The sequence below is a fragment of the Gloeophyllum trabeum genome (assembly GCF_000344685.1).
Source record: "Gloeophyllum trabeum ATCC 11539 unplaced genomic scaffold GLOTRscaffold_00005, whole genome shotgun sequence".
In the NCBI taxonomy this organism is placed as follows: domain Eukaryota; kingdom Fungi; phylum Basidiomycota; class Agaricomycetes; order Gloeophyllales; family Gloeophyllaceae; genus Gloeophyllum; species Gloeophyllum trabeum.
The window spans coordinates 1,069,756-1,079,593 of NW_006920414.1; the positions used below are offsets into that span (position 1 = coordinate 1,069,756).

A 9,838-nucleotide genomic window follows, 5' to 3' on the forward strand; every position below is an offset into this window, starting at 1 on the left:
GGTGACAGCATCCTGACGCTGAAGCCATCTCGTCATCTGGATCTCATAGTCTCTCTTGTTGCTCACGTGATAAGCTTTCTTGGCATACTCGATATGAAGCCACTCAGGTGATTCTGTGTTGTAGCCATCCGCAGTCCCAAGAGATCGGATTGCGGACACGTAGTGAAGAAGCGAGTGAATATTGAACTCCTTGCGTACCAAGTAGTCGACAAAAATGTCCTTCACTTCATGGAACCCATCGAGTGCCTGCTGCATCAAAGCCAGTGTTTCTGACGTGTGACGCTGGTACTGTGAATAATGGATAAAATTGAGGAGGTATGATGCCGCCTTTGTCACCCGATTATCTACAGCGCCAGTGCAGATAGCAATGAAGATGTGTGCCATTTGCTGCTGCTCGTTCCCTGTCCACTGTGAAATTGAAGAGATACCCTTCGCAAAATGCCGCAAACCTCGGGTCTGCCCCAGGCTCAGCGACTACCACGGGCTCGATCAGGACGTGATCCTCGATGCCATTGGACATTACAGGTGCCAGATCGTGACATCCCGTCCTTTTCCATCGACTACCCGTTGTGAGTCGTGATCTCTTTCATCTCTTCCTGGCTTCATTTGTGTGTATCTAGAGCGCACTCCGGTGCAATGGTAGAAGAGCAGGATAGGAGGGGGCCAATGTCTGCAGATGCAATTGCTGCTGCTATCCAGGATTTCAAGGAGCATGGAGGGCACTACAACGAGAGCTCCGATGAAGAGTCGGAGGATGCTGACGAGTAATTAATGTGTTTCCAAAGACTGTAGCTGGTAGGGTATTCTAAAATATATATACTGCACCATTATACATCTGCACCGGGCGACAATTACTTCTGGACTGTAGGTAGACAGTGGCCTGAGAGTTACAGCACGAACCTGATTCTCATGAGCATGTCACTACTGGTGTATAATGTACAATACAGAGCTACGAGATTACATTTGCTATGGTACTATCCGGTATATATCAGGCTTAGTTGCTCTACTGACCCTGGTACTACAGGTTTACGGTGCCTACTTTGCTCAACCAGAGTACTTAGTAGTTTTACGTAGCAAGCAGTAGCTGCATGGCCTTCTATGTCAGGCTACATAAAGAGGGGGGTAACTACCTGACTACGGGGGCAATTCTGACAATATACAGCTACATTGCTAAGTCCTTTTTTGCTGATGTACAGGAGGTGACGTAGGTGCCGCTGTTAGGACTTAGCCATGTGAGAGCTGTAGAGAGGACTTAGTCATGATACAAGGGAGAGAGGGGATTGGCGATGAAGTCAAACTGCGGTGCGCTTTTAAGTCAAGTTCAAAGTCCAACATGTTGAACTTAGCACATGAGGCGATGCACATCAGTCAGGCGCTGGTGATTGCTTTGTTGCTAAGGGTATATATATAGGATGATAAGACAATCCTCAGGTAAGTGTATCTCAGCAGGCGCTTCGCTTATCATAAATACAAGTCTGGTATTCAGCTGGTAATGTGATTGTAGACATACTAAAATAACTGGAATATGTGCCAGCCACTACCAGCCGCGGGACAATTTGCTGATGGAACACTGAAACATGAGAGGCAGAGTGATGCGCTAGTCACGGCTGTCACCGAGGAGCTTGTAGGGCACTTCTGTCATGCATTGGCCAAACCTGCCAACTAACTAGTCTGTGGAAACACCAGATAATGTATGGGTGCAATAACAAAAGTTGCTCAGATATGTAACATCTTTTATATGGCCACACAGAATTTTGATTATTGATGAACCCATGGAGATATGCCATTGAAATACATGTGTAAATGGGCTGATGTTGCATATCTCAGCAATTAGGTCGAATGCGGAAAATCTGTGAGGCCTAAATGTTCTAATCCACATTTTAAAGCACCTGAAGGTGTTACAACGACTACGTGGTGTATTCTACGCATCTAGTTAGCCAACCTTCAGGTCAACCACTTTTTCAGCCACCACCATTCAAAACAAACACGCGCAAGCACCCTAACGCGTCTGCAGGGATTGCGCAGGACCCCTGAAAATACCAATGGAGGTTAGATACCAATTCCATAAAAAAGTGAGGTCTGGAGGCCGTATGTTAGATATGGTTGCGGTAAAATGTGGCAAAGCGCCCAAGAGGCCGGATACTTCAGTCCCGGTAGAATTGAGGCTCGATATCCAAGGTCAGATACCATTGTGGTATATACCTGGCTTCTCCCAGCACTCAATCACTCGCTTGTGCAGCCACAATTTGCCCCAGTAAATATTTGAGCTGAGATTGCACTGTTTTGGCAACATTGGGCCTATATATGGCATATTGTAGCGAATAATGCCTTATTTTGATCAAATTTGGCTAAGAAAAACCCTTGTAACCGGATCAAAATTTGGAGGTTGTATATCTGGGTCCCGGTAAATCTCGAGCCATACGGCTAGGCTGGTATTGCGTCCCGGTAAAAACAGCCAAATTAGGCGAAATTCGGTCCCAGTAAAAATGAAGGAAATCAGGTTCTCTGGTATCTAACCTCCATTGGTACTTTCAGGGGTCCTGATTGCACCTCCCCAGTTATATGCTGACCACCCTCCACCTGCCTTATAAGGGAGGCAATACGGTCTGACTTCAGGAGACTAAGTGGGAGAGTGTACTCGGCTTCCCGTCTGTTGTTTGTGGGGAGATGCAATCCTGGGTCACGCGGTGAGTTATTTGGCTTTGTTTGTTCCCTAATAGCGAGTGTCATGGAAATGAGAACGCGTAGATCACTTCACACTGCCAGGATAAGGCTAAGATATAGCTGAGAGAAATGCTCAGAAGGATGATTAAAATGTATCGGAAATGTTGGATTTCCGGTATCTTGCCTCTTTCCCTCCATATAGGGTGAAAAAGAGATCTGTTTGACTTGTATTTGAAGATAAGATGCATTTTCGAAGGATCCGAGTTTTCCGATACATCCAGATATGTCTTCAGAACATTTGGTACTAATGTTGCAAGAGCCGAAAATGACTCTAGAAAGCTGCATGCGTGTGCGCATTTGAGTCACAACGCACCTGAAATCAGCGCATCTGGCTGTGTGACAACCACGTTCTGGTGTCACACTGGGGAAAAGAGGAGGTCGTCTTTCCACTCTCCAATGCACTACAGACTGCACAGCTTCTCTCAGACCTCCTATATATGTTGTTGCTCCTGCAGTGAAGTTGCAGTGTCGCACAGTGGAGTTTTTGACACTTCAACCCAAGTGAAGTGAAGTTGAAGGCACTTCAACGTCTTCATTGAAGTGGGCAGATCAGCCACGGAATATCCTGTAATATTCCCAGATACGCATGGTGAAGGCACTGACTTGCCCTCATAGGACAAACTTGGGGATATCTGCATATACATTGTACTCTAAAATACACTAATAATGCCCATACCATCTGCCACGATGTACAATGCCAAAAGTCGAGTTGACACCTTGTCTTATGGACTCCTGATGAATTTCTTGAGCCCAGTGCAAACTGCCAGCATATTATGGAGGTTATCTGCCACGGCTGTTCTATTGTTATCTCTGCATGGGGTATGATGCAGTGATAAGCCTCAGGATCATCTGACCCCCGAAAATGTGGACTCAGCACGTCGTACAAGCCCTCCGGAGCTTATTCAACACAGCGCTCACACACCTCTAGGCTTCTATGGGCTCTAAAGAATTGTTCTATTTAGCTCCGGACTTCCTAGCATCCTCGAGGCATACATGGACCCATTCCGCGGTTTATCTCTGCGGACAGGAGCTCTGGAGTGACTTAACCAATGCAACTTCTAGCTCCGGGGCCCGCGGACACTTCTGTCGAGGGGCGTTGATAAGCCTCAGGATCGTCTGACCCCCAAAAATGAGGACTCAGCACGTCGTACAAGCCCCCCGGAGCTTATTCGCCACAGCGCTCACATGCCTCTAGGCTTCTATGGGCTCTAAAGACTAGTTCTATTTAGCTCTGGACTTCCTAGCATCCTCGAGGCGTACACAGACCCATTCCACGATTTATCTCCGCAAACAGGAGCTCCGGAGCAACTTAACCAATGCAACGTCTAGATGAATTAGCTCCGGGGCCCGCGGGCACTTCTATTGAGGGGCATCGTCCTCATACCCACCCTCCAGCACTCACTCCCCCTCATTTCCGTCAAGATACCGAAGGTGCGGACGCATACGAGTCACCATGAGGTCAGCATCAGTCAGCAAGTGGCCGGAGGTAATTAGCATGTGACCGGTGTGTCACGCGGAGTGATGGGACCGCTCAGGGCAGGTGGCGGAGCATCGAGGCGACCTCTAGGGGCTGGGGCGAGCAAGTGGGAGCGCAAGGGAGTCGTATGGTGCATGGTATAATGGCGGCAAGTGCTGAGCAATCCTGTGGGTAGCGGTGTTTATTTGGTATTTATCTCCCGATGGTCGCAAAGCCATTCCTGTAGTATAAATTGTACAAAGTAACATACAGAAAAACAAGTTTTGCACTTCACCATCTCAGAGAATTAGCGTTATGATCTCAGCGACCCTCAAAGTTCGAAAGCGTCGAACTTAGTGAATTATAGCCAATCCTAGCTTTGCCAAGAGGCCTGACTCGTCGAGTGATTTATCTCCGTTGTTGATTTAATTATCTCCGGTGAGTCCTACATAGTGAAATAAAATCAACCAAGTCTCTCTAGCAATTTCTACCACAGTGGGCACGATCCTACGACAGGGATCATTGCTTGCGACTTTGTTTGCAACTTTTTGGAGATAAATACTCCGGAGCATCAACTAGCATTTGTTTCAGGTGTCAAAGTGTTTGTTTTATTTTTCTAGGTCTTTCTACGGACTACCCTACGGCGTCTTACTCCTCCTTTCCCCCTCGAACTATTAAATACCCCTCAGTTGTCTCAGACCGCCTCCACCCATACCGCTGGTGTTAGGTTTAATTTTTCTTTTGGTCCTTGGTGATTGTTGTGTGTCTGTGCATATCAGCGCACCATCAAGCTGCACCACCACCTCCTGCCACCATCATCCCCATGCCGCTCAAAGCCGACAAGCCCCCCAGCAAAGTCAGGGCACTTGGGGGCAAGTGGAGCAACCTCAGCGCACAGGACAACACCGACGTGGGTAAAGGCAAGGGCGAGGAGAAAGCGAGGGATGCCTGTGAGGACAAGGACGAGCCGGAGTGCGTCCCACTCAACGACCTGCCACGGTGCGCGAGTATGGTGCATGACACTTAGTCACCGCTACTTTGTAATAGTGGCCAAATTGGCTGTGGAAATTTTTTTTGATTTTCAGTTTTGTATTTTAGCAGCCAGAGAGTCTTTGTATAGTGTCAAAGACATTTAAGAAACACATCTTGGTTGAAAAAGGGCCTCTTGGCAGGAGTTTCCCACATTTGCCGCATAAATTATTCATCAGCAGGCACCCATATATGGTAACTAAATAGCCTATATGTGTAAGTATTGGCCAATTTCAGGTCGGTCAGATTCATAACTCCTTCAATATTGGGTATTTTGGAAATCCATCTGGTGGAAATGTTCCTATGATCAAACTGAGCATTTCCAGGACCCCCGATAATATGGATCGAAGGGGTTTCCAGATCATAGATTTCGATGTCCAGAAGAAAAGGGTCCACCTTGTCCGATTTTTGCCCACAGGCTCTGCAATTTCAACACTTTGTCCGGAAAGTGACCTCGGCAAACACCGCCCAATGAGGCTCGAAAGTTGAAGCAACGTGGTCCCTCCCCCCTTTCCCCAGGGGAGAGGAATGCAGAGGTCAGGGCCGGGAGGGCAACATGGTTGGGCCCCTCAATGTCTGGCAGGGCCCCCGGCCCCTTCGCCAGCCTCCAGAAAATGTCTGGACTTTGCCTCCGGCAGTGTCAAAAATTTGGTCCATTTTTGCCCAGCTGGGACAACCTCTTCTATCCGTATTATCGGGGGTCCTGTGTTTCCACCAGAGGAATAAGGAAACCGTGGAAAATCTGACCACCCATAACCGTTGTACAAAAGTAGCGGTAACCAAGTGTCACGCACCATATGTGCTGAAGCGCAAGCCGCTGGAGGACTGGCCATGGGGTGCGCGTCGCTGTCGATGCCCCCCGCGCCGACGGGCCCTGCGCCTAGCAGCAGCAGCAGCAGTCGTAGTCCGTTCGGGCCACACCCCATCCCCCTGTAACAGCTCGAGCCCGAGGTACCGCGCCTGGAACGCATCAAACCCTCATACTCGTCGGCGGGTCTGCGGGGCTCCCCGTGTTACGGGCACGCAGGGGAAGCCGTCGGAGGCATAGCGGGTTGGTGTTCTGACTGGGGTTCATTCATTCTTGGATTATTGTAGAATGTATAATTTTCTGCATGGCCTCGCTTGACGTCACATCATGCTTCGTCTCAGCATTCCGAGTTGCATCCAATATGAGTGGGAAAGCATACCGTAGTTTGTTTGGGGACTTCAGCCACTTTGACGCCACCGCTCTGCTGGCGCGGAAATTGAACTTAGCGTTGGCTGCAGACTGCAGTTGCCGATTCTTACACAATGAGCGGGGTCGCGTTCCGGGACTCGAGCATCGTCGTTATCGACACCTCCAGGACATCCGTGCACGCGATACTCGGCCTCGGTGAACTGCTTCCTACTCCTGCCGTCGTGCGTCTCCTTTTGTCGTTGCAGTGCGTTAGGCATGCTCACGTCTTCACCCAGGAAATCAAAGCACGCGTCGGGCTCCGGAGGTCGTTACATGATAGCAATGGGCTCTCGAATGGGCATGCTCAGCCTGCGGCTTCTACGAGTCGCGCTGCGTCTGCCATACCCATGTCTTCCGTGAAAGTGAATGATTACCTTGTGGGCGCGCAACTGGACAGTGCTCTGGCTGCAGGGGAGGATATTGTCGTGTCATGGCCGTTTGCTGAGGGCGATATCAGTGACTGGACTCAGGCTGAAGCTATATGGTATGTCTCTTCCTCGTAAATGAGTGGACCGCGGACTCGTACCGCGCGTTCTGCGCACAGTCCGCTAACATGAGATGTTCACCGTAGGAAACACACCCTGTTCGGCCTCCTTCATCTCCGTCGCACCCAAAATGAATCCCCCGTTCTCTTGACCGTCCCGCCCACCCTCTCGCGCTCGAGTCTCGCGATGCTATCCCAACTGTTCTTTGAACGATTCAACGTCGCTGCGTTCACGCTTCTGTTTCGCCCAGTTGCCCAGATTTATGCGGGCAATGCCCTCTCAGGCATCGTGGTGGATATCGGGGAGGAGTATACAGACGTGAATGTTATTTACGATGGCTTCCCAGTCAGAGAATGCACGGAGAGCGTGAAGTTAGGCCTACAAGACTGTAGAGAACACCTCGTGAACATTCTCCGCACCAATCAAAGCGTCATGACCGCCATTTCCTCACCCGACGCACCCCTCCCGGAAGAGGATATAAAACAGGCTCTGCTCTCCCTCGTAAACCACCTTCTAGCCTCAGGTCTCGTCAAACCACCGGCACCCGCATCCTCCGTTACGGGCTTCTCCGCATCCGCCATGCCAATCGTCGAAGAACCGGAGGACGGTGTCACAGACATCGCCGCTATCGTGCTGGCTGGGAAAGAAAAGGCCGTCATCGAGAACAACATGAAGAAGAGGGCCAGCGCAAAGGCGACCGCCGCGGAGCAAGCGAAGATGCGCGAAATTGAGGCGATGGACCTCGTCGAGATCAAGGATTGGGAGTGGGGCGTGGGTGGCGCGGAAGAGGGGAGCCCGGCGGCGAAGAAGCTCCGCGAGGTCGTCGTCGGCCGCGAGAGGCATCGGTTGTGCGAGCCGCTGTTCGATCCCAAGTTGTGTAAGAAAGATCCCAATGACGGTGTATGGCCGATACACGAGGTTATTGGAGCGGTGGTGCAGAGGGCGGACGTTGATCAGAGACAGTATGTCTGGCAAGGGTTGTTCGTGACAGGCGAGCTGGCGAGGTATATCAAGGGTCTGTTTCCTTCCTTTTCTGTTGTTCTGTGCCCGAGTTCCTGATGAGCATGTCGGTGTATAGGCATGGGTACCTCCCTCCAATCTCGCTTGATGTCATACATCCTATCGCAGCCCGACCAGCACAACGACGTACAAGCGCGACATATCCGCGTACTCAAGATACCGGAGTACTTTGCAGAGTACAGAGAGAAAGGCGACGGCCTAGCGTCGTTTCTTGGGGCAGGTATTGTCGCGAAGGTAAGCTTACCGCTTCTTTACATGCGCTGCTCGGGTATTGACAGCAGCTCGGCTCGCAGATTGCATTCCATGACCCGAATGGCAAGAACTTTGTGTCGAAGGGTGAATATGCAGCTAAGGGACCCCCGGCGATCATCGAAATGTCGGCTTCATTGCTGTAGGATATGCTCCACTGGTAGTTGTGCAATATATGTGGTTAGGTGTAATGTTTTCTTGGCTATGACAATCAAGAGCTACTGTGCATGGTGGACTCTACATCACTACATAAATGGGCCTGAAGCTATATATCATCAAGTCCACATCTATGCCATGTCTGGTGGCCATACACCACTGCAGTGCCTTTGATCTGACCTGCATTGAGTGCCTGATTGTATTGTGCATCTCAAAATTTGTACCCAATGCTCAATGGTGGGTCTTCAACACTTATCCTTGGGTTGACAGTGGGTGGCCTTGACAGTTGATGATTACCTCCATGGCAATGCTTGATTATAATGAGGTTCTGGTATGTGAAACTGGGATCTTCATGTTCGGTGGGTAACTTTGTTCGAGACAAATATTTGAGAAGGAAAGGTAATTCCCGGGAATTGGCACATTCTTGACTAGGGGTGCTCGATTGATGATCATTCGGATCGATCGTTTGTGCAGCAATCCCAAAAGGGCCGGATGCAGGGCACAAACGACGAGCGAAGGACCGCACTTATTCAAAGCATCCTGACCGTTCGCGTTCGGTCGCGCATATCATTGAGTCGGAGCTTGAACTAACCCTTACACCGGGATACGATACTAGGTCCCATGGTCAGCGGAGTTTAAATTGCAACAACAATTGCAGTTCGTTGAGTTCGTCCTCGTTGCGCGACGAATTTGGTGGTCAACTCATTTTGGGACTGCTGCACAAACGATCAATCCAAACGATCATTAATTGAGCACCCCTACTAGTGCTTTTATCAAATAAGCCATGTTGTGGAGCACAATGCAGTGAGTCAAGGGATACATATGGTGCAGTTTCAGGGAGCAGTGCAGTTTCAGGGAGTGGTGGCAGATGAGGCAGTCACTGCATTCAGGGCATGCATGTTCACGGTTCGAACAGATGTAAGTACGGGTTGTAGTCTCGCCTATTCGTGCAATCGGGCACTGCTCCTCCATAGGGTTCGAATACGCGTTACTAGCTAAGACCACGTGCACTAGTCACACCCTGGAGCGCGACAATTACTCGTATCTTCGAGCAGACGCGTCTACAGCATATCATCTCAGCTACTCATAGTTGCTACACTCGTGCCTGGCTACAACTGTACTAGTTATTTCTTGACTCGGAGGTATCTAGTCGATCCTGAAGTCAAAAATTGCTCAAAGTCTCCGACACAGGGCAGTCGGAGTTTGAATGAAAACCTACTTCAGTTGCACTCTGAACTCAAGGATATTCAATCGTTCTTGACCCCGTACCACCACTACCGTCTCACCCGCAGATCTGAGTCTCGCTTACCTGTCCCTCGTCCCCTCCTCCCATACGGCTGCATGGCCTAATTGGCTTCGAAGCAACGCTCTGGCAGGTCCTGTGCGGATATCAAAATTCCAACGACCAAGGAAGAGCTGGTCGAGGAAGATCCTGCTGACCGATGATAAGCCCCAGCAATCTTCTGACCCCCGAAATTGCGAATTTGACACACCATACATCCC

At 49.9% G+C, this 9,838-nt stretch overlaps 2 protein-coding genes across 2 annotated transcripts; both read left to right on the forward strand.

Moving 5' to 3' along the window:
• Positions 1-438: 438 nt before the first annotated feature.
• On the forward strand, positions 439-768 carry GLOTRDRAFT_128332 (uncharacterized protein; the record flags this gene model as incomplete). The annotated part of the gene is made up of 2 exons (XM_007866935.1): positions 439-569; positions 621-768. The coding sequence occupies 2 exons, from the start codon at positions 439-441 to the stop codon at positions 766-768; spliced, it is 279 nt and encodes a 92-aa protein (XP_007865126.1).
• A 5,696-nt stretch (positions 769-6,464) lies between these two features.
• Positions 6,465-8,421, forward strand: GLOTRDRAFT_75028 (actin-like protein). The gene is made up of 6 exons (XM_007866936.1): positions 6,465-6,607; positions 6,662-6,909; positions 6,997-7,681; positions 7,721-7,925; positions 7,989-8,164; positions 8,224-8,421. Exons 1-6 carry the CDS (start codon positions 6,500-6,502, stop codon positions 8,323-8,325), a joined length of 1,524 nt encoding a protein of 507 aa, XP_007865127.1. The 5' UTR covers positions 6,465-6,499; the 3' UTR covers positions 8,326-8,421.
• The last annotated feature ends 1,417 nt before the right edge of the window (positions 8,422-9,838 follow it).

What these genes read in the sequence shown, in the direction of transcription:
- GLOTRDRAFT_75028 (XM_007866936.1), top strand. Translation starts at nt 6,500, where the DNA reads ATGAGCGGGGTCGCGTTCCGGGACTCGAGCATCGTCGTTATCGACACC. An exon ending in ACTCAGGCTGAAGCTATATG is followed by an intron (nt 6,910 to 6,996) that starts GTATGTCTCTTC and finishes TGTTCACCGTAG; the next exon opens with GAAACACACCCTGTTCGGCC. An exon ending in TCAAGGATTGGGAGTGGGGC is followed by an intron (nt 7,682 to 7,720) that starts GTGGGTGGCGCG and finishes GCGGCGAAGAAG; the next exon opens with CTCCGCGAGGTCGTCGTCGG.